The sequence below is a fragment of the Lissotriton vulgaris genome, chromosome 9 (assembly GCF_964263255.1).
Source record: "Lissotriton vulgaris chromosome 9, aLisVul1.2, whole genome shotgun sequence".
Lineage (NCBI taxonomy): Eukaryota > Metazoa > Chordata > Amphibia > Caudata > Salamandridae > Lissotriton > Lissotriton vulgaris.
In genome coordinates, this window is record NC_141697.1 from 33133096 (window position 1) to 33157971 (window position 24876).

A 24876-nucleotide genomic window follows, 5' to 3' on the forward strand; every position below is an offset into this window, starting at 1 on the left:
GTTGATATCTCCCAAAGCGCCAAGAGGTCAGGTGCTTGGCGATCGCGACGCTACACTAATGCCCAATAACCTATAATTATAATGTCTCCGTGATGTATCCCTTTATCCCCCTTCCGCACCAGGACAGACACTATCAGACGTTGGTCCCCGAAGCCCTGGCTCAGCACTTCCAGGGCAGGAACGACCCCTCCACTTCCTAGGACAAACAAAGGCAGGAAGCTCCTCCCCCTCTGGCACCTCTTCATGCCCCAGTAAGTGTCCTGGGCTGCCCCCTGGCCTTTGCTGCAGTCCTGGTGTGGCCCCTGTCGCCAAACGACCTCCTGGACGGTCGGAAGTCCCCAGGAGCCTCAAAATGAGTCCTGTCCCCAGGTGAGGCAGGCACAGTGCCCCACTGGCAACGGGGCACCTTGGGAGTGAGTGGGCGGCTCTGTCATGTCGGGCGGTGTTTCCTCTGCAGGTTGGAGCCTCCGAGGAGCAGGCTGAGCTTGAACCGTCAGTCACAAGCTGGGCGGTAATCAAGGAAAGGGCAGACTATTGCTCTGAAAAGGCCAGTAGCGCTGGGTCATAGTCAGTCACAAGGCGGGCCACTGGCTCTCAAGATGCACTGCGTTAGTGGCAGACAGGGGCCAGGCTGCCGAATTGGCGCTATGAAAAGAAACAGGTTCATAACGACCTACCCGACGTGACAGGGCGGCGGGCCAGGTGCCTCCTTGGTGTCCATGCGCACTTAGTCTTTAGATACTCCAGCTTGACCATCTTGTGTGTTCAAGCTAGTCATGTGACAGGCATGTGTATACATTTCCACTTGCAAGTAATCCAAACTCTTCTTGCGTTACATGCTGTGCCACATTTTTTGTTTTGCTCATTACCCACTGCTAGTTCGTTATTTATGTATTTTTTTCCTTCGCTTAAGCATTAAGCATTGTGTGTATATCGGTGAGATTACTAATAGACATCACTTGAGTTCATTGATGGGAGGCTTTTTGTTGTATAGACTATAGTTCACTGGATAATTATCTTCCTTGCTCCCCTGCGTAAACCCTTTCCTCTCTATTACAATATTTGTGTTTGAATGGCTGCTTTGCGCATGGAATTTCATATTTTAGTGTTTATATGTACAGAAATGTATCAATGTTTTAATGCAAACTTTTATGCCAGGAACTGGCCAAATAAAGAGTTTTGAGATTAGTCACGTGTTAGAAGTGCCTTGGGTACGCCTATGGCTGGGGCAGAGGAAAAGCCATTCACATGTCAGTACTAAACCCCTCGTGGTCCATAGGAGTGGGTGAAGGTCAGTCAGGTAAGGCCAGATTATCTGGTAAGGCGGAGGCAAGGTCAGTGAAAGTCAGGCCTGTGCTTCTGGCTGTCCATAGGGCTGGGGCAAGGTCAGTAACATGTCAGGACTGAACCCCTAGTAGTCCATAGGAATGGATGATAGCCAGATTATCTGGTAAGGCGGTGGCAAGGTCAGTGAAAAGTCAGGCCTGTGCTTCTGGCTGTCCATAGGGCTGGGGCAAGGTCAGTAACATGTCAGGACTGAACCCCTAATAGTCCATAGGAATGGATGACGGCCAGATTATCTGGTAAGGCGGAGGCAAGGTCAGTGAAAAGTCAGGCCTGTACTTTTGACTGGCCTTAAGGGCGGGGCAAGGCCAGGCACATGCAAGGCCAGTTACCTGGAAGGTAACAGGGATAAACATGGGGAGATTGAGTACTATAGGCATTAAATCGCCCCAAGTGAATGCACAGATACACAGCGTTATTGGAAAGGGGCGACCAACTCGGTCCCCCCGAACGTATGGTCGAGTGCCTCGATCCCCCCGGGAAGCCATTTTTGGGCGGGAGGCGCGCCTCAGCTGGTATGCCCGAAGCGGCGTAGCTGGGGCGCGCTCGTTCCCGCCCTAGAGTGGGCTGGCCTAGACACCGACGCAGCCAGCCACGCCCTCGGGGCAGGCAGGGGCGGGTATACGCCCGCCCTGAAGATGGATAAAAAGGGACGCAAGACCAGAAGACATCCTCTTGTTCTTGTGCTCTGAAGCTGCACCTCCTCGCTGCATGTGAGCTCGGGACAGAACAAAGAGCCAATTTTGAGGGTTTTAATCCCTCTTTTTGTCTTCTAGATACTTCGTCTGGAAAAATGCCCAAGAAAGGCGCGAAGAGAATGTCGACTGACCAGTTGGTTCGGGCCCTGATGAAGGACATGTCCGAAATTAAGAAACGGTTGGCGGAGCGAGACGGTGAGGAGGGATCGGGGCGTCCACCGGCCGGAGGGAAGCCAAAGAGGCCGAGAAGGGGGCCGGTCGGAGGAGACGTCCCGGTTCCCTGTTCCCCGCTCGAGGCGCCAGCCCCGGTACCGGCCCCAGTACCGAAGGAGGGGAATCCGATCCCCGTAGTAGTCACCCCGACATCCACTGAAGATATGCCTCCCGAGTTGGCGGCACAGTTAGCGGCGTGGTTGGGGGACAGCAGCGAGGGCGCCACGGCTGCCGAAGCGCAAGCACTCATTAAACAGTTGCGCGAGAAGCGTGATACAGCCAAGGTGCCCGCGTCGGATGCGGTGATAGACAAGCCACGAGTGGCGGAGGCAGCGTCCGGTGCAGGTAAGCGGCCATTGCCGATCGCAAGGGATGAGTCAACACCCTCTCGTAGAGAAAAGTTGGGGCAACATGTTCCTTTGGCAATAAAGGAAAAGATTTGGGCGGGGGAATACGTTAACATTTTCTCCTTGCTCGTTGATCATTATGAGGTGGAAACTGTTAAGGGCCAAAAGGATCTGATGCACCCAAGTGTTTGGCGCGCAAAAATGGCCGCCTTTAAAGTGAATGAGAATATTGGCAACTGGGGTAACGCCTGGGGAATTTTTACGTCAATTTTGGGGGAACGTAGGCCTGAATTGCTCCCTGAATTTCCAGTATATCAGTCACGGATTATGGGGTACTCGACATCGCACCAAGGTAACCAATGGTTCTGTTATGACAACCTTTTCAGGAAAGCGATGGAGCATAACAAAAGTTTAACCTGGGACTGTTACGATTCTTTGACATGGAATAAAATGAAAGAGTCGGGGATGTTGAAAGTGCCGTTGGTGGGGAGTTCTGTTGGTGAGTCCTCCCGCCAAAATGGGGGGACGCCCTTTCGGTCGGGTACGGGTACAGACGATTATCCGAGACCCGCCGGAATTACAGGGAAAAGGGGTTTCTGTTTCAATTTCAACAGAAGTAAATGTACTAGGCCCCCGGGATCTTGTAAATTCAAACACGAATGTAGTGGTTGTGGGGCACCCCATCCTGAGTCCTCGTGCAGAGCCAAATCGGGTGAAAATGGGGGTAGAGGAGGCGCCAAACAGGTCTAATATAGTCCGAGGGGCGCCTTTACCAACCCCGATTGATACCCTGGCAATGATTCCCTGGCTCAGCGAATACCCGGATCGTACTTCCGCTGGGGTGCTACGAAACGGTTTTTCATACGGTTTCCGCATCCCGGTGGGGGACTTTCAGGGTATCGGGACGTGCAAAAACCAACTTTCCGTCTTGCAGCATACGACTGTAGTACAGGATAAGATCCGGAAAGAGGTTACCCGAGGTCGGGTTGCCGGCCCGTTCAGTGTTCCCCCGGTACAGAATTTTGTTTGTTCTCCTTTAGGGGTGGTCCCCAAGAAGGACCCAGGTGAGTTTCGATTGATTCACAATTTATCAGCGCCTCATGGCCTTTCTGTAAACGACGCAATTGATCCAGAGATATGTTCGGTGCGGTACGCATCATTCGATGAGGCCGTAGCCATTTTGAATCGCCTGGGGCCCGGGACGCTGATGGCGAAATCAGATATCGAGTCAGCGTTCCGTTTGCTCCCGGTATACCCGGAAGACCAACGTCTTTTGGGATTCATGTTTCAAGGTTCGTATTACATGGATAGGTGTATGCCGATGGGGTGCTCTATATCTTGTGCATATTTCGAGAAATTCAGTAGTTTTCTACAATGGGTTTACACGAAGAAAACGGGTTTTCGGAATGTGATGCATTACCTCGATGACTATCTGTTCCTGGGGGCCGCTGGGGATGATGAATGTGCCCGGGCCTTGACTGAATTTTGTGTTTTAATGAATCAATTTGGCGTGCCATTGGCACCAGGTAAAACGGTGGGTCCCACGACTTGCCTCGAGTTTCTCGGGATCGAGTTGGACTCTAGTGAGGCTAGTTTTCGTTTACCAGCTGCCAAAGTGTCTAAATTCAGGGCAGCCCTGCAAATGTGTATTATTGCATCTAAAGTTACGCTGCATCAATTGCAGCAATTGGTGGGGAAGTTGAATTTTGCCCTAAGGGTGATCCCGATGGCCCGCCCCTTCTCCCGTTCAATTGCCCAGGCGATGGTTGGCCTAAGAGAGGGTCATCATCGCACGAGATTATCGGCAGAGGTCCGCCAAGACATGCGTATTTGGTTAGCATTTTTGGCGGATTTCAATGGTCGAGTCGTCTGGAACAAACCGGCCTTGTCCTCTGAAGAGCTTGGTCTATGGACAGATTCAGCGGGAAGCATGGGTTTCGGCGCCATCTTCGGCACAAAATGGTCGGCACAAAGGTGGCCAACATGGTGGCATGAAGAGGGGCTGACGAGCAATATCGCTTTCCTTGAACTGTTTCCCATTTTGGTGGCCCTCAGAACCTGGCCCGATGGATTCAAAAATCACTCTGTCATATTTTGGTCTGACAATATGACCGTTGTAGAATGCATCAATAGTCAGGCAGCACGTTGCAAAATGATTTTAAGGCTGCTTAAAGAAATTGTCTTACTGTGTATGCAACTGAACGTGGTATTCAGAGCAAAACATGTCCCAGGGGTGAAGAATCAGGCTGCTGATGCACTGTCTCGTTTTCAAATGCAGGCTTTCTTGGGTTTCCTTCCATCAGCGGACCCAGAGCCAGCACCCTTTCCCGAAGCTCTCTGGTCTCTCGGTGCCCCGAACTTCGTTACCTCGTGGGAGAGAGTCTAGCACCAAGGACGAGGAAGGCATACGAAGGGGCGTTTCGGGCTTATTTAGCCTTTTTGGGGACTGAGAGAGGGGGGCTTTGGGGGCATGAGGATTGGGTAGTACATTTTCTGATGTCCTTGCGTAAGGCTGGGAAGTCGGTGGCTACAGCCCAGAGGCATCGTGCTGCCATTTCCTTTGTTGCCAGGGCGCATAATATCCAGGACCCGACAGCGTCTTTTGTGGTACAGAAAGCGCTGCGTGGGTGGCAACGCCTTGAGGGTCGCAAAGTAGATGAGAGGCGCCCGATAGGTCTGGATAGGTTGTCCCAGTTGCTGGCCACACTCCCCGCCACATGCTCGTCTCAGTTTGAGGCCTGTTTGTTCCGAGCTGCTTTTACGCTTGCATTTCACGGGGCAATGAGGATAAGTGAGCTGGTACCAAGGAACAAGCGGGATGTGGTGGGGGGTTTGTGCCGGGAACACGTTCAGATCAGGGGTGAGACGATGACTGTATCCTTTGTCAAGTCAAAAACCGATCAAGGTGGGGTGGGTGACTGCATAGTCATTCGCAGGATTTCAGGGTCTCCCATGTGTCCGGTGAAGTGTTTAGAAGATTACCTAGCACGAAGGGTGGCATCATGGGGGGGGGACATTGTTGAGACACGCGGACGCCACCCCACTGACGAGGTTTCAGTTTCAGCGGGTGCTCGCGATGTCAATTACCGCAGCGGGCTTGGACCCGGGTGAGTTTGGGACCCATTCCTTTCGGATAGGGGCTGCCACTGAAGCTACAGCCAGGGGTCTTGATGTGGAACAAGTAAAACGAGTGGGGCGTTGGTCCTCCAATTGTTATAAGAGGTATGTGCGGTTGCACATGTTGTGAAGCTGTAATAATGTACTCACGCTTCTTGTCTTTTGTTTGGTTTTCAGTTACGCAAGCCTTCGAGGCGGGGCGGACTATGCAGTCGACCCAACACCAGGCCAGCGGTCAGACATCACCGGCTGTGAGAAAGGAGGTGTGGGTCGTGGGCCACTCATACGTGAGGCGTGCCGCTGACGTATTCGAAGCAGGTGACATGATTCACGTAGCTGGGGAATACGGGTACAGAATGTCCTTCTACGGAAGGGGCGGTCTCTGTATTGACCAGTTTCAGGCATTCTTTGAGGGTTTGTTAGGGCGGACGAGGTCACCGCCGTCTATAGTCATAGTACATTTAGGGGGCAATGATTTGGTCACCACCGGTAGACGACTTCTCCTGGAGGCAATGCTTTCCACTGTAAGTTGGTTGGCGAGGAAAGTTCCGGGGTGCATAATTGCGTGGTCTCATATGATCCCACGTAAAGTGTGGCGGGGGGCTGTTTCGATCCCTGCTTTAAACCATTCTGTTAGAAAACTTAATAACAAAGTGAGTAGGTTGTTTCGTTCCAGGACATTGCATTCTATCTCGCACGGTTGTATTAATGATGACAGTATGTATCTAGGGGATGGTGTGCATTTGTCTCGGGTGGGAAATGAGTTACTCATAGGAGACTTCTTAGCATGGTTAAAAAACGTTGGAACATGACCTTTAGCTAGGAGTTTTGTGGGGGGCCCGGATAGCCGGTCAACTATCCGGGCCTGTGGCGGTAAGGTCATGATCGGTGAGCACTAATTAGTAGATCCCTATGAGTGGGCGTCACCCAACACGGATGGGAGCGCTCGGGAGAGGTGGCCATTGGCCCCTCAATGGGGAGGCGGTCCCTTCTAAGGATGGGTCGCCGGAAGTAAAGGAAAGGCGGTCAAGGCCCCTTCCTTTGTAGGAGGGGTTACAGTCCCCTCCTGGGGAATTTCCCGGGGCCAGGGACATCTGCGACGGCAGATGCGGTAAGTAGTGTGGGGTTGGGATAAGGTCTACGGTACCTTCTAGATACCTCACACGAGTATTCGAACGACCTTTAACTGGCGTCGAGTCTTTAGGTGCCCCCGTCAAGTCAAGGGAAATTGGGAATAGTTGCACTTGAGGTACGCCTCCGTGCTGTCGCCCAGCCCAAGTGGGAGGGGTAAGTCTGGTTAGGGATCTTGACACCGGTTATGATCTTGCCGTTGGCCCTTAAACGTTAGGTTGTACAATTTCAATATGTCAAGAAATGTTTTGTAGGATGCTAGTTCGGCTAGGAGAACCTCTGTATTAGAGAATCTGTTAAGGTTAGCCAAACATCGTAATATGGTAATGAAATTGTACATAACATGAAACGTTTAATGTTTTAATTTTGTTTTAATAAATACGGCCGGGATGGTCACTCCATCCCACTTCCAAAAAGTTCAAGAACTGTTTCCGGTTTCCCTCCTTTCGGGGATTGATTGTGTTGAGAGGGGGTGGCGGGTATCTCGGCCATATGGAAAGGGGCGACCAACTCTGTCCCCCCGAACGTATGGTCGAGTGCCTCGATCCCCCCGGGAAGCCATTTTTGGGCGGGAGGCGCGCCTCAGCTGGTATGCCCGAAGCGGCGTAGCTGGGGCGCGCTCGTTCCCGCCCTAGAGTGGGCTGGCCTAGACACCGACGCAGCCAGCCACGCCCTCGGGGCAGGCAGGGGCGGGTATACGCCCGCCCTGAAGATGGATAAAAAGGGACGCAAGACCAGAAGACATCCTCTTGTTCTTGTGCTCTGAAGCTGCACCTCCTCGCTGCACGTGAGCTCGGGACAGAACGAAGAGCCAATTTTGACCCACCCACCAGCCCCTGAAGACAGCCAGTTGTGTATAATAAAGTTGATTAATTTTGCTTCGGTTTTCATATACAAGTTGTAGTGCCATGTTGATGAGTTAATAAAGAATGGTTGTTTTTGAGTAGGTTTGCCATTAAAGATATTCAGTTTAATGTTGAATTTTAATGCATGCTCTTTCGGCCATAAGTGGCCAATGTATTCGTAGGTTAATTTGCACTGTCGTATTTATTTTGGTAGGCGGTAAGGTCATGATCGGTGAGCACTAATTAGTAGATCCCTATGAGTGGGCGTCACCCAACACGGATGGGAGCGCTCGGGAGAGGTGGCCATTGGCCCCTCAATGGGGAGGCGGTCCCTTCTAAGGATGGGTCGCCGGAAGTAAAGGAAAGGCGGTCAAGGCCCCTTCCTTTGTAGGAGGGGTTACAGCCCCCTCCTGGGGAATTTCCCGGGGCCAGGGACATCTGCGACGGCAGATGCGGTAAGTAGTGTGGGGTTGGGATAAGGTCTACGGTACCTTCTAGATACCTCACACGAGTATTCGAACGACCTTTAACTGGCGTCGAGTCTTTAGGTGCCCCCGTCAAGTCAAGGGAAATTGGGAATAGTTGCACTTGAGGTACGCCTCCGTGCTGTCGCCCAGCCCAAGTGGGAGGGGTAAGTCTGGTTAGGGATCTTGACACCGGTTATGATCTTGCCGTTGGCCCTTAAACGTTAGGTTGTACAATTTCAATATGTCAAGAAATGTTTTGTAGGATGCTAGTTCGGCTAGGAGAACCTCTGTATTAGAGAATCTGTTAAGGTTAGCCAAACATCGTAATATGGTAATGAAATTGTACATAACATGAAACGTTTAATGTTTTAATTTTGTTTTAATAAATACGGCCGGGATGGTCACTCCATCCCACTTCCAAAAAGTTCAAGAACTGTTTCCGGTTTCCCTCCTTTCGGGGATTGATTGTGTTGAGAGGGGGTGGCGGGTATCTCGGCCATATGGCCCACAGCTTTCTCTGGCAGTTTACACAATCTACCTAAGCTGCTGCAGATGTTTGTACATTACCCTCTGATAAAAACTTCTCCTCTCCACTCTCAAAAATTCCCAACCAGAATTGCTTAATTTGAGCCGGTGGTTTCCGGTGCTCAGCATCCCACTTAATTGTCAACACTGGCTCTTATGGTAGTCTACTACACGGTGGCGCTGTTTGTATGATTTAGAGACGAGCACAAGAGTTGTTTGTTAATTCAAAATACCATACAAATGTCCAATACCTGCCACCGAACCCCTTGTTATAGCTGTGGGGGCCTGGAATTGACTGTCGCTCTTGGAGTAGTTTTGTTGGCACTGACAGGGGGATGGGAGGTGCAAGCTACGGTGGCCTCCTGACAAGGGCTCCAAAACTTATTGTTTCACAAATTAAGCACCGCCAAACAGCCACAATTCCTGGCAGGGAGGAAAGCATCCTACTGAGCCCAGAGAGGCAGCAGCCTCTGGACAGGAGAGGTTCCTCCAGGTCAGGAAACCGATGTTTCCTGCCCCCTCTGAGCGGTGTTAAAGGCTGACCTGGGGTGGTGGTCGGTGAAAGGGAGAGCAGTGTCATGACGAGGGGAGAGTGAAAAAGAGGAAGATGAGGAGGGGGTATCGAGGGGAGTGCAGTCTTGTAGGGCAGGGTGGGACGGCGGTAGGTGGGTACTAGTGGGGTAGCTATAGGTAGGCAGTGTCAATGGGAGCGCATGGTGGAAAGTGTAGGATGAGGAAGGAGTCTTTGAAGCAAGGGGTGGAGGTGGTAGGTGTGGCGAGGAGCAACTGATGGTAGGGCGAAGGGACCGAAAGATGGAAACGTAAAAGATGGAGTATTAGCAGTCTGGAGGACTAGAAAGGAGGGTGGCCTTGGAGAAAATGTTTGATAAACATGTCAGCTATAGAGTATTTTATCAAGCTGTGGGTTCAGAGGGTAGACTTGTTAAGTATTCAAGTCCTTTCATGGTATGTAATGCTACCCTGAACTTCATCTGGGGCGATGGGGACCGTCCTCTTCAAGGAAACATTGACACAATGTTCATCAAGATTTCATTTTCTGACACAAACTTCCAAGAAAGGGACCTGGCCTATACGATCTAAAGCGGCCTGGGAGGGCAAGAGACGCACTGGGAGTTTGCTATCACAGAAGGGGCCACAGATGCCAGCACAGCCGATCTGTAAAAGAGACCGCGCTAACCGTGCACCAGCAGTACCTTATTTCCGTGGCGGCGTGGATCTATTTGAATGAGGGAATCCTTTGCACCGCCACCATATTACAGACGCAGGCACAGAGGTAAAGAGGCCGCCAGGATGAAGCCAAAAAGAACAAATGTTAGCCTGTTACATACAGCTAACTGTACATTATAATTAGGGCTCCAGGATTTATGGTATTTATTTTTTCTACATTTCCGTCTGTATTTATCCATATTTATTTTTTGAAGATTTTGTCTGTATTTATCCATTTCTATTTTGTGTTTTCTGTATGAATGAAGCTGCCATGGGTATTTTTCCACATTTATTTGACTGATAAATGTATACTCACATTTGAATCTACAAAAGGTTTCAGCAGTATACAGTGCAATAGCTTTATCTGAAAAGACTTGCATTGTAGAATAGCATCAATAACTATAGATCTGCACTTAAATAAGCTTAATTTGGAAATCTATTGTCTTTTTTTTATCTCACCTACCTCTCAATCTGTACTTCTACTGACCTGGCACTCATGATTGACAGTAGAAAAAAAATCTAAAGAAGACCTATTTTTCTTATTTTTCTGTATTTAAAAATAAATACAGACAGGAAAAGAATTGTTTTCTGTCTGTATTTATCTGTAAAAATCAGTAAAAACGGAAAACTGGGAGCCCTAATTATAATGTGTAATGCACATACCTTAAATGATAAAAAGGCTTTGTACATCTGGGAAAGCAGTCGGTTAATGTTATCACTCCAGACCTCATTGGAACTACCACTCTCCTAGTGGCTCCAGGTTTGGGGTCTCTGGCCTCAGTGTACATTAGTCCCTCCTCCCAATAAACTGTGGGTACCACTGATATTTCCTTTTTCCAGGGTAACAGCTTGCTGCCTCAGGCTTTCAAGAGTGGGACAGTCTTGCTGTCCAAGTCACAGCTCTGCCCTACCTAGAGGGTCCCCCTGAGCCTAAGAGTTCAACCTGGTAAGGGTCAAGCTCCATAGGATCTGGTCCCACTGGGGTGTCCAAGTCCTCTTCCTGAGGAGAGGGGTCCTGATCCTCTTGCTGTACAGAAGCTGGTTTTCCAGTCTTGCCTTTTCTCTTGGAAGGTTGGGTCATATTTTCAGGCTCCAACACTTCTTTTCCACCCCGTTTTCTGCTCTGTGCTCTTGTTTTTACACACACCATCTCAGGGATGTCCAGCATTGCAGCATGAGTTTTCAATTCTACCTCAGCCCATCCTGAGGTTTCCAGGTCATTACCAAGCAGACATTCAGCTGAAAGCTTTAGAGAGACCACTACCTGTTTCAGGCCAGTAACCTGGCTCTTGTCATCAGATCGTCACGACAGAACCAAAAGGAAGACAGGAGACGCACCAGTGGCTGCTGGGGGCTCCAAGTCTTCACAGGCATCGGGGAAGCGCTCCCTTAAGTGACAAAGGGATACCAATGTTTGATAGTGTTATCCTAGATCCAAACAGTATAGGACACTGCAGATGGCAGCATACTATGGTATTCAAGGTCCAATAGTTAGGTTAATGTTAGGTAAGGTGACCCACAGGCCCATCGTTGGGTTCTGTCGCCACATTCCGTGACCGACATTTCGAGGCTTTGGAGTATGGGGTGGGGTTTACATATTAGTGTTTGAAGTAAACATTATACCAAGATGATGGCTTGCTATTTGGTTATGTTGCTACTATGGTTATGTCTGCATGTTTTTCTTATTTTTAGATCTCGACCTCTGCCAATGCGCTTGCGCATTGCAGATGTCGAGATCTAATGTAGGCGAAAAAATCTTGAACCCAGAGAGGATTGTTCCCAATGCATGTGAGGTACTCAATCACTCCCATCTCATTTGTATTCCGTGTTTTGTTTGCTAACTCGAGTTGACGTGATAGCTGCTTGAATCGGTTTCTGTGGGGGCTCACTGAACGGAGATGTGTGCAGGTGGGGAGGAGAGGTGTGTGTAGCAGTGAACACAAAGCAAATACAGTCATTCCTGTCCATTGATAGAGACGCATCCCTACTACTAGGAAATGTGTTTAAAAGGATCCGCATTTATTTTTACTGTTGAATGTGGTCATTGAATATTGAATTACACACCTAAATCTTTTATCGGGCAGTCCTTACATCCGTTTCTATCTTTCCGTTTAATTTGCCCAGCAATTTACCCGATATTATGTCAGCTGCTGATGGGTGTGTGTGTGTGTGTGTGTGTGTGTGTGTGTGTGTGTGTGTGTGTGTGTGTGTGTGTGTGTGTGTGTGTGTGTGTGTGTGTGTGTGTGTGTGTGTGGGGGGGGGGGGGGAGGTGAAGTGAAGGAGTCGGGTGGTTCTGAGAAGGAAGTTAATTGGCATACGTTTTCTCAAACTGTCTGAAAATAGTTGTTGAGTTGAATTGCTTAATCTCCCTCCGCCAACCAATTTCTTCCTTTCACCAAATATGTTCATCTCAGCTCGCACATAAGAGACTGACATGTTCCCTTTCTCTGCTTTAACCCGTCTTCTGGGAAATGTTGAAATGAAAGTGCTTGTCCTGGCTCATCTCGTTGTGACATTCATGGACGGGGAGCCTTTTCAATGAGGCTGTTATTGGGGTAACTTGAGCCAACAGTCCCTCGAGTTGCTGTCTGTGCAACTATGAGCAAGAAGCAGTAAAAGCAGATGCAGCCTTTTTTAGTACGTTTATATTTCATGCCTTCATGAGAAGGCATGTTGGAGGATGTTGAAATCTGGAATTTTCTTTGCATCTCCTTGTTAAAAATATATGGGATAAAGCGCATTGTAACATTCCAACAACTGCTTATTTGAGATTGTCTCCAGGTGTTCAATTGTGGCACAGCAGTTTTTAGATGCCTTGTTTTATTTTAAGTGGTGTGCTAGTTGCAGGTGTGCACTTCTTACAATAACTGGTTTGCACAAACCTTGTTCTTGTTTAGTATCTGGTCACATTTAGCCTACACTGGCTTCGCATGAAGGCACACTTTCTAAAATGTAGACTTTGGTAAATCCGCCTAAATGCTTCAAGCTAAAATTATGTAGGCGTTTATTTGGTATTATTTATATGATAGTTTCCTTGTTCTCCCCTTGTTAGCTCGAATTTGCAATCCACTACCAAAGCTGGCAGCAATGTACAAAGTAGAAACGTTCACAAGTACGAACTGTGACCACTCTGACACTCCAAGCCCTCCACAGCACCACTCCGGGCCCCCACAGCAACACTCCGGGCCCCCACAGCAACACTCCGGGCCCCCACAGCAACACTCCGGGCCCCCACAGCAACACTCCGGGCCACCACAGCAACACTCCGGGGCACCACAGCAACACTCCGGGGCACCACAGCAACACTCCGGGGCACCACAGCAACACTCCGGGGCACCACAGCAACACTCCGGGGCACCACAGCAACACTCCGGGGCACCACAGCAACACTCCGGGGCACCACAGCATCACTATGCGCTACCACAGCATCACTGAACGCCACAGCATCACTCATCGCCACCACAGCATCACTCGTCGCCACCACAGCATCACTCGTCGCCACCACAACATCACTCCGCGCCATCACAGCATCAATCTGTGCAACCATTCAACAACAACTGGTTCACATATGTTCTCTCAATGTTTCAAGCTTTATTACAAATGTCACAAAAAGATGTTAACATTTCACTCTGTTCTTGGATTGGTCACAAACTATATTGAACATAATCTTCACAAAAGTTATTTACAAAAGTTTAAGTTATTGTCATTATAAATTACAATCACTTATTTAAGTATTATTTATTTAGAAAAATTAAAAGTCATTGTTATTTGTAATATCAATACATCTAGGTCACGTAAATACAAAACATGTTGCATTACAAATGCTATAGGTGTCACATTTGCGAAAGTTATAACTATTGGCATTGTAAATGACAAAGCTATTAATTTAGCTATTTTCAAAACCAACACAAATAATAAAATTGTCATTTACAAGCCCAATAGCTCAAACTTTCCTAATGCGAGACTGATTGCATTGCAAATGCTTGTTTGCTATTGGAATGTGCCGAATCTCTACTCGAACTTCACAAACAAATCGTTATGGTATCAGTCTAGAACCATGTGTACACAGTACCTGAAAAGTCCATCGGATATAATTTGGCGTCGTGGAATGTCAATGGTTAAATATATCGGGTGAAGAGTGGGGACGGTCCTGAAACGGGCCAAGAGGATGGGAGCGGATGTCCTGTTCCTACAGGAGACCCACTTCAAGGTAACAAGGTCCAAACAACTAGCCTGATGGGAATGCACGTATTTATTATTCGAGGTTCACACTGGGTTGCAGGGCTACAGGGATCCTAATTAAGCACACCATCCCTTTCCAGTATCTCAAGACATGGATTGATAAATATGGTAAGTACACAGTGGTCACAGGGACTCTATACACAGAACCTATAATGTTATTCAATGCCTATGCCCCACCCTCACTTGGAAATTCCTTTAACCGAGCTGCTGACAAGGTCCCCCTCGTAGTGCTGGGGGAGGAATGGGGTTGGGGGAGGAATGGGGTTGGGGGGAGGAAGGGGGTTGGGGGGAGGAAGGGGGTTGGGGGGGAGGAAGGGGGTTGGGGGGGGAGGAAGGGGGTTGGGGGGGAGGAAGGGGGTTGGGGGGAGAGCGGGAATGGAGTTAATCAATCAGTAAATAGATGGTGGATGCATGGACTACCCCGGATGCCAGGCCTGACACTACTTCCTTCAATTCAGCCCTGGGCCTTGTCGGGTCGCCCAAAACCCATCCAATGGATAGCTATACATACTATTCTGCTGCACATGGTTCCTACTCATGGCTAGATTTCCTCACCACCCGGCAATCGCTTACACAGGGTGAGGGACGTATCAGAGCTCCCTAGGGGCCTTTCAGACCACTTTCTGGTAGCCCTGGCCCACAGACAAGACATTCACGCCCAGCGTTCAGCCATGGCATCTACAGAACCAGGATTTTCGCTAACACATGGAAGGCTGCATAGATGCATACATTGCACATAATATGGGCACTGTGCAGTACACTCCCCTTACCGCCCCCCCGACCCTATGGGAGGCTCTGAAACTAGCTCTACGGTTGGCAGACCTTAGGTTTTGCACAGGGGACGCTGGCGCAGACTGCACGACATAGTTGCTCTGGAGGCAGAGATCCTGGAGTTGAACAGATGCTGTCCCCAACCAGAGGGACCATGTGCACCTAGACAACTCAGCCTGGTGCAGCAGCAGTACCATCAGACATTGGAGGGTGAGGTGAGGCTTGCCTGACAGGCTTCTTAGTCATATCAGTGGGGGAGTCAACTGCTCCATAGATTATGCATCGGTGCCCCAAAAGCACCCCCTTCCCGCTAATTGGGAGTAAAGTGGTTGTCCAACTTACGGATCCTAGCTTCAAAGCAAATATTTTTGCATCCCATCTTGAGGGGATATTCGCCAGGAGAGAGGTACTGAGGAGTTCGTACAGGCAGTTCCACTATGGTCCCTGTCCCCTGCAAATTGTTAGAATCTACACATACTGGGGAGAAAATCCTCGCTCCGGATACAAACTCTGGCAAAGAGCTGGTCCAAACTGCTTTCCTAGAGAATTTTTCAAACTATACAAGTCCAAGCTTTAATCTCTCCTCCTAGAAACAGTTTTGTCCGCGCTGGAGGCGGGCGCCATGCAGCCAGATTGGTGACATGCTGAGATCGTAGTCTTCCCCAGGCCGCCCGGTAGATGATCCTGCATCTTATTGTCCAATCTCCCTCCTGAACGTAGAAGTTAAGATTCTAGCCAAGGCCTTAGCATAATTATATTCCCCGACATCCAGAATTTGGTACATTCTAACAATCCGTGTTTATGCCCCATAGGGTCACTTGGCACAATATACAGCAAGCGTGCAATGTGTTGGCGGACAGACTGAGTGAGCCGGCGATGCTTCTCCTAGCTGACAGATTATGAATTTCACTTCTTAAACCAGACATTTATTTCTTCCCCTTCAGCGTCTTAACTTTGGTCCACGGTTTATCTCCTATATTCGACTCTTATGCAGACTGGATGTCATCAGTATGGGTAGCTCAGGTATCTTTACCATACAGCAGGGGACGAGGCAGGATTGTCCCCAGTCTCCTCGGTGTTTGCTATTGCCAAGGATCTCCTTGCGGTTTGGGTAAGGACAGACATACAGGCACCAGGATTGGAGTTGGGTGGAGGTCGGACGGACAGGATTGCTGTAAACACCGATGACGTCTAATTCTTTATTACAATGTCAGATACGACATCGGCTGTTGCAGATAAGGCACCTGTTTGGATAGACCGCGGGCCCCTGTCTAAACACCTTCAAATCCACAATATACACTGCAAAGCAATGCCCACAAAGACTTGACTGGGCGGCAGGAATATGAGTGGCCTAGGATTCAAATAACTAGGTGTTAATATTTCTCTAGTGGCTGTCGTGTGGAACACTAATATAGAACCAATATTCGCTCGTTTGAAAGACGATACGGCCGGTCTGATCTTCAAGATGGTATCATTTCCTAGATTTCTCTACCAACGGCAGTTCCCCCAGTGACGAAAGAGGTCCTGGATTTATGACCGTCAACCCTTCGGGAAATTAAATGGTGGTGCACACTGATGAAACAAACACTTTGGTGTAGCGCTGTGCTCCCCCAAGTGGATGTGTTGAAGGGGTTCTGGAGTTGGAAACTTCTCAGGATTCTCAATTTGGGGCATTTCATGCAGGGCATGGCCCTAAAGTCCTACCAGACATTCCAGACCGAGTTCCAGCTGCATCTCAGCCAGTTCCATAAGTTCCTCCAGCTCTGCTATGGCTTTGGTCCACCAGTTGCATAACAAAAGCCCTGTGGTGCGGGGCAGTGGGAGGAGCCCGAGCTCCGCGGGTCCTCTCCAGCACTGGCAGGTCCATATCCTGAGAGCTGCAGACTGGGCCCAAAGCTAAAATAGCTCAGAGCAGGCCCTGATGTACATTACAACAATCCGACATTGGTAAGAGTGTTTATGGGGAGGGGTGAAATGGGCAGGACCTAAATTGCGATACTTGGGCTCTAAAAGAATCTCTGTAGGGACATGGACAGACCAGTACAGTGCCTATAATGGACTGAAATATCAATGTTTGTTGGTCAGTTATCAGAATGTCCTTATGGGGCTCACTGTACAGCCATAAGGCAAAGTGGAAAAACAGTGAAGCCAAAATTCCTGGAGGCTTTTTCTCCCCCGAAAATCTGGGATATCTTTTTAAATGCTTTTCTACCATCCTCAACAATAGCAGTAAGGGTCTACAGTAAAGCAGACTTTGGGACAACATCAGATTGCTCATTGTGAGATATGTATGTTCTTCCTAGCACCCGGGGCAGGAAGTAAATACGTTTAATTATCCAGAATTTAATGGACTGTAATGCAGTTAGCCTTTTTTGGAAGGCTGATGACTATTGCTCCTACAAAGATGCATGTTCCTTTACAGTCAATGATCTGTAGAAAAGCAGGTTTCTTTCTTGTTCTGTAAAATTAACCTCAGTGAATTATGAGGTCCAACAGCTTTGCAAACTAAGAGTAATTTAGTTATAGACCAAATATCTTGAAGCAATATTTGTGAACCAAAGCTTTTAGCGCTTTATCGGGCTATTCCGCAAAGTTACCAATTTTTCACAAAGGAAAAAAAAGCAACTGTTGTGTATAAAAACAACAAAAAAAACAAATGCAAGCAGGCCAAAGCTTCTATGGAATTACTGGTTTGTCACTAAAGCACAAGTTACTACTTGTGTAACGATATATCTGTAAGAGACATTAGTTAGTGATAGATTCCTTACCTTAGAATATCCCAAGGCGTCAGACTGGATCCGGAAATTTTTGCGTAGCAGTACCCTTGCGCGTCGGCAGGCGTTGTCTGCGGCTCCGCGTCCGTCGTCGGCGTCGTGGGCGCCGTGATGACGTCGTTGGAGTACTTAGACGCCGCCTCCGCGTGCTGACGTCCGTTCTTAGCCACAGCTTTTCCGCGCCAGAAGCGCAGAGCCATGACAAAAAACCGACACTGGTGCCAAGAAACTAGGGCCCTGAAAGGGGATGACCTTAACCCTAGATATCGGTTCGCAGAACGGGGAGGATGGGTGGGTCGGTAAGGAATCTATCACTAACTAATGTCTCTTACAGATATATCGTTACACAAGTAGTAACTTGTGCATCTGAAAGAGACACGTTAGTGATAGATTCCTTACCTTAGAATAGATACCCCAGCAATACCATCCCCGTGGTGGCGGGTCTGCGAACCAATATTTACACCAGAAAGTCATGGAGAACCGAGCGGCCAAAGAAACAGTCTCTCCGGACTTGACTATCCAGGCAGTAGTGCCTAGCAAACGTGTGCAACGAGGGCCACGTAGCCGCCTGGCAGATGTCCTGCAAGGGCACACCTCGGCCCAAGGCAGTTGTAGTGGCCGTGGCTCGAGTGGAATGAGCCCGCAGCCCAACAGGTGGTTCCTTCTTAGCCAACGAGTAACACGCCTGGATGCACATGATAATCCATCGTGAGATGGTCCTCTTGTGCACCGCTTTCCCTTTCTTAGCGCCCGCGTACCCAACAAAGAGTTGATCATCCACCCGGAACTGGCGTGTGCGATCCAGATAGAACGAGAGCGCACGTTTTGGGTCCAGACGGTGGAGCCTCTCCTCCTCTCTCGAGGGGTGCGGAGGCGGAAAGAAGGTGGGCAATGTGATGGACTGCCCTATGTGGAAGGCCGTGACCACCTTTGGCAAGAAAGAGGGCCTAGTCCTCAAAACAACCTTGTCCGGATGGACTGACAGGAAGGGAGGCTTACAAGAGAGGGCCTGGAGCTCACTCACTCTCCTGGCAGAGGTGATGGCTACCAGGAAGGCAGTCTTCAAAGAGAGAAGGCGAAGCGGACAGTTATGAAGTGGCTCAAAGGGAGCACACATAAGAAAGGTGAGAACCAGGTTCAAGTCCCACTGAGGCATCACGAAAGGAACAGGAGGAAAGGTATGAGTGATGCCTTTCAGGAATCTGTTAACAATAGGGGACTTGAACAAAGAAGGTTGGTCAGGCAGCCTCAGAAAGGCTGAAAGAGCCGAAAGATAGCCCTTGAGAGTGCCCAGAGCAGAGCCCTGCTGGGCAAGAGAAAGAAGGAAGAGAAGAACCTCAGAGAGAGGGGCATTGAGGGGATCCACAGCCTTTGCTGTGCACCATGCCACAAATCTGTTCCACCTGCAGGCGTATACCGTTTTTGTGGAGGGACGCCTGGCTGCCAGAATGATGTTGCAAACTTCAGGAGGCAAGTCAAATGGCCTCAACTGTCGCCGCTCAATCTCAAAGCATGGAGGTGGAGACTGGACAGGTTCGGGTGGAGGACCGTCCCCTGCTGCTGCGACAGGTCCTCCTGAAGAGGCAGACGAATCGGGGGATCGACTGACATGCTGAGTAGCTCGGGATACCATTACCTTCGAGCCCAGTCCGGAGCCACAAGGATGACTTGTGCCCGGTCGCGCTTGATCTTCTTCAGCACTCTGGGTAGAAGTGGTATAGGCGGAAAGGCGTACAACAGACCGCAGCTCCACTCGCGACGAAAAGCGTCTCCGAGCGAGTGCCGCCTTGGAAATTCCAACGCGCAGAACTGATGACATTGCGCGTTCTCTTCGGTGGCGAATAGATCTAACCAAGGCTCTCCCCATTGCCGAAGAGGCCTTGCGCCACGTCCGAGTTCAGACGGCATTCGTGATCCATCGAGCACCGGCGGCTGAGTTCGTCCGCCCTGGCGTTCAGAGAACCGGCCAGGTGTTGAACCACCAGAGTCACGCCCTGATGTTCCAGCCATTGCCAGAGACGCAGAGCCTCCTGGCAAAGGGTCCACGACCCCACTCCGCCCTGTTTGTTGCAGTACCACATGGCAGTAGTGTTGTCGGTGAACACTTGCACTGCGCTCCCTCGGACAGACGGGAGGAATGCTTTCAGTGCCAGACGAATCGCCCGCAGCTCCAACAGGTTGATATGGAGCCGGGACTCCGCCGGAGACCAGAGTCCTCTGATCTCTGCCTCTCCCAAGTGGCCCCCCCAGCCCTGGAGGGACGCGTCCGTCACAACTACGTGCTCCGGTTGGGGAAGGGAGAGGGATCTGCCGTTGACCCAATCGTGGTCCGTGAGCCACCACTGCAGCTGTCTCGCAGTGCCCTCCGAGATCAGGACATGGCCGGACAGGTCGCCCCGGTGCTGGGCCCACTGAAACTTCAGGTCCCACTGCAGAGCCCGCATCCGCCACCGTGCGTGATGCACCAGAAGGATGCAGGAGGCCATCAGCCCCAGAAGCCGCAGCGTCAACCTGACCGAAACCCGGGATAACGGCCGAAAGACCGGAATCAGAGCCTGTATATCCCGGACCCGCTGTTCCGGCGGGTAAACCCGAAACTGCGCCGAGTCGAGAACCGCTCCGATGAAAAGGAGCTTCTGAGAGGGACACAGGTGTGACTTCGGCACATTGATGGAAAATCCCAGCAGGTGCAGGAGATCCGCCGTTGTCTGGAGGTGGCGGACGACTGCCTGGGGCGAGCCCGCCTTCAACAACCAGTCGTCTAGGTAGGGGAAGACTGACACCCCTAACCTGCGCAGGTGAGCTGCGACCACCTCCATCACTTTTGTGAACACCCGTGGGGCGCTGGTAAGGCCGAAGGGGAGCACAGTAAACTGAAAGTGCTCGTGGCCTACCGTGAACCGCAGGTAACGCCGGTGGGCCGGCAGGACGGGGATGTGGAAATATGCGTCCTGCAAGTCCAAAGCTACCATCCAGTCTCCTGGGTCTAGGGCAGCCAAGACCTGAGCCAGGGTCAGCATTTTGAACTTCTCCTTCCGGAGGAAGCCGTTGACGTTCCTCAGATCCAAGATAGGGCGTAGGCCCCCTTTGCCCTTCTTGGGTACCAGGAAGTAGTGGGAGTAGCAACCACGACCTACTTCTGGCCCAGGAACGCGCTCGATGGCCCCCTTGGCCAAGAGGGCCGAAACTTCCTCCTGCAGGAGCCGCAAATGATCCCCCGATACGCGGTGGTGTTGCGGTGGCATGGCTTGAGGGGTCGTCTCGAAGGGGAGGGAGTAGCCCCTTCGGACGATCTGCAGCACCCACCTGTCCGAAGTGACTGTGCGCCTGTGAGAGTGGTGATGGCGAACCCTGCCCCCCACTGGCGTCACATGGGCCGAAAAGCACGGACTAGGAGGGTTTAGAGGCGGATGCTGCGGGGGCAGGTGTGGACTGGCTCCGCTTGCCTCCCCGACCGCCTCCACGGCGGTTTCCACGGCCGCCGCCGCGCTGGACGACAGTTTGCGGCGAGTGGCTGGCAGCACGTGTGGGGACGCCCCTTCCTTGGCCACGAAAGGAGCGAAAGGCAACCACTTGCTGGCGCGGGCCGAGAGGCCCAAGGACTTGGCCGTAGCCCTGGAGTCCTTAAAGCGCTCAAGCGCGTGGTCTGCCTTGTCGCCAAAGAGGCGACGGCCATCGAACGGCATGTCCATGAGAGTATTCTGGACATCAGCCGAGAAGTTGACGGATCTGAGCCAGGCGTGGCGTCGAATCGCCACCCTCGTAGCCATCGCTCTGCCCAGCGAGTCAGTTGTGTCCAGTCCGCACCTGATCGAATACTTCGCTGCGTCCCGGCCCTCCACCAGGGCTTGGCCGAGTTTGGCCCGTACCTCCAACGGACACTGGCAGCAATTCGGCCACCGTTTCCCATATAGAATGGGTGTAACGGCCCAAGAGGCATGCGGTGTTGGAAGACCGCAGTCCTAAGCTAAGGGACGAGAACACCTTTTTGCCAAAGGCCTCGTACCTCTTGGATTCCCGATCAGGGGGAGCCGACGGGAAGGCGGTCTGGGAGTTAGAGGCCTGGATAACCAGACTCTCGGGGTGGGGTGGGTGGACAGGAAACAGCCGGGCGGTGGCGTCTGGCCACGTTCCTATCTACAGGCGAACCTGTAGCGGGCCTGGACCAAGTGCCCAAAAGAACGTCCGACAAGGCCTCATTAAACAGCAGCATAGGCTCCATGGAGCATGACTGCGGCTTAAGGACCTCAGTGAGGAGGTTAGTCCTCACGGTCGCGACGGGGAGCTCAAGGCCCAATGCCTTAGCAGCCCTCATCAACACCACACTATATGTCGCGCCCTTCTCCGAAGCCACGGAAGGAGGAGAGACTAATCCAGTGTCTGGAGAGGTGTCCAGGCCACTGGCCTCCCCAAGGTCTCCTGTCCAGTCCATGTTAGACTGACATTCCCTTGTCAGAGGGTCCTCAGACCACTCCCAATCCTCCTCTTCCCCCATCTCCTGAGACTCAGGGTCGTAAGTGAATGAGGATGGTTCATAGGGATGGAAATCCCCGAACGGCGTTGAGATCGGCGCCGACAGGCGCCGTCCCGACGCCGGAACCCATAGAGAGGAGGCATCGGGGACGGCGCCGGCTGAGGCCGACGCCAGAGGGGACACCACACGGACCGACCCCGGGGGGGGGTCGTAAGGTCCACCGGGGACGTTCCAGCGCCCGACGAGGGCCGAGCGGCACCCGGCGGCGTCGGGCCCGAAGGCACCGACGACGCCGGGACCGCTGACCCCTGCGGCGCCGAGCCAGAGGGCAGCGGCGGCGTCGGGATCGTGGGGCCCTGCGGCGCCGGCGCCGAAGACGCCGGCGGCGTCGAGGCCGAAGCACCTGACGGCGTCGGGGTCGCAGCCCCCGACCCACTAGGGCCCCCAGACGGGTTCGCCGGGCCTGAAGGCGCCGCGGAACCCGTCGGAGAAGAAGGGACCTCATGGCCATGAGGAAGCGCTCTATCTCCTCCGGCGTCGCGTTCAGCCCAGGGACCGGGGGGTATGGAGCCGAACGCGGTGACGCGACTCCTGAGGAGCCGCGTGGGCGGTGTCACCCAAACCCCCGGCCGCATCGCGCGAGCGTCGGGGGGAGTCGGAAGAGCGATGATGTCTCTTGGACATCTTATGCTTCTTACCCGACGACTTGGACCCGGAGGAGTGGCGCCGACTCCCGGAGCTGTGACGGCTCCGCCCCCGCGACCTGTCCCTCGACCTCCCGTGGGACCGGGACCTCACACGGCGCGGGGCCGACTGGCGGATCTCGAGTCGCCTGCGGGACCGCGCCCGCCTGGCCTTCCTCGAGAGGGCCCGACAGTCGGGGCAGGCCTCGTCGTCATGGTCGACGCCCAAACACGTCAGGCACAGGCGGTGCGGATCCGTAACCGACATGAGGCGTTCGCACTCGCCGCAGTGCTTGAAGCCGGGCATCCCTAACGGCACCGTCGGAGTCGTGAAGACTTCGAAATAGATCAAAAAGATCCAAAAAGTTAGTAAAAAAATGACCAGGGAACTGCTTTTTCCAGATCTGCGCTGGCTGGCGCGGAAAAAAGAAGAACCGACGTCAGCACGCGGAGGCGGCGTCTAAGTACTCCGACGACGTCATCACGGCGCCGGACGCGGAGCCGCAGACGACGCCTGCCGACGCGCAAGGGTACTGCTACGCAAAAATTTCCAGATCCAGTCTGACGCCTGGGGATATTCTAAAGTAAGGAATCTATCACTAACGTGTCTCTTTCAGATACAGCATGTTTTATTTTGCCCTCTATATCCAGAAGGGATGGATCCAACATGTATGGGACTACAAGGGGGCTGTTTAGAACTTGAACAGGGGATGGGGTATAATGGGGGAGCAGTGAGCAACAAAAAAAAAAACGTTGAGTCGTAATTTGCTGAGTTGACTACATACAAAACCAGGGAAGGCAATACACGCAAGGGATTGAAGTGAGATTGAAGTAGTAGGACTAGGGCAACGAGCCATTTGCATGTAGCGTCCAAGTTTAGTTTGTAGAATATTTACCGACTACCAAAAGTAATATCGGTTAGCAGTGCAACAACATCACAGGAGAATCAGAAACTAGGGTACAGTCACTGCATGGAGTAGGTAGGTGACCCTCACCCCACCCAAGTACTTCGAACATAAAAAGGAGGATGGGAGTCTTTTACTGGAGCTAAAGAAGGCAGTGCATCATCAGTGGGTTGAGAAAAGAACTTCTGTCCCTTGGGATAAATTAAATAGTTTCAGTCGTATTAGCGAACAATACAAAAGTGGACTACAGTGCTGTGCGGTAGAAGTGAATTGAGAATGCATTTCAAAATGATAGGATTCACCTCTTCAACTTCTCTCATAATGAACTCTTATTCTTGTGTAGTATTCTAGCTAAGTATGTGCCTCAAAAACACACAGCCACCTCTCCCACACACAGGCTGGCAAGAGTGAATGTGGCAAGGACAAGGTGAGCTTACCTAGATTCAGTTGTCTAAACTGCCACTGGTAAGCTGCAGGGGCTTGACCAGCCGTTGCAAGACTAGTCCTAGAGGGCCAGAGTACAGCAGGACTAGAAAAGCTTAATAAGAACATGATTGAATAGATCGGTGTATTATAGATGCCCGCAAGAACTAAGTCTAAATATGAAGCTTGAAAAGAAAGGACGAGTGAGAATAAATCTACCTTCTACTTCCTCCAGGTAATCCATCCAGAACTCCGTAATGTGTGACTCTTGAAGCAGCATGTTGCTGTTCCCTTCAGAAAATTGGATGGTGAAAATGTTTCCCAGTGTCAATGCTGTAAGCTTTTCAGGCTTCTGGCACAATATGTTCCAAAACACCTCAGGGAAGGTCTGGATTCTTTCCAGCACACCAAGTGTCTTCAAACCATGCCTAAAACTAAACAAAAAAGATGTAAAACACACAAAACAGAGGCAATAGCACAGGCATGCAGCTTATCCAATAGGATTTGTGTTGATCAGTACTGTACTAGGAATGACGGATCACAGCGTAGCAGTAGCCCACTATTGTCATTCGAACATACATTTTTTTTAATTTCAAATTTGTTTTATTGTTTTCAAAAATAGCAGTAGATATTACAGTATAGAGGAGGCATATGAGGCAGGAGAAGCCACCAAGATAGATAGGTAGATGG

At 51.1% G+C, this 24876-nt stretch overlaps 1 protein-coding gene across 3 annotated transcripts in view; it reads right to left on the reverse strand.

The window, feature by feature from the left end:
• The window catches only part of G2E3 (G2/M-phase specific E3 ubiquitin protein ligase), a 446104-nt gene that overhangs the window by 30135 nt on the left and 391093 nt on the right, over positions 1 to 24876 (reverse strand). For all 3 annotated transcript variants that reach the window (XM_086936985.1, XM_086936986.1, XM_086936987.1), the window contains exon 15: positions 24406 to 24620. In XM_086936985.1, the coding sequence (XP_086793111.1) occupies positions 24406 to 24620 (215 nt within the window). The remainder of the gene's footprint in view (positions 1 to 24405; positions 24621 to 24876) is intronic.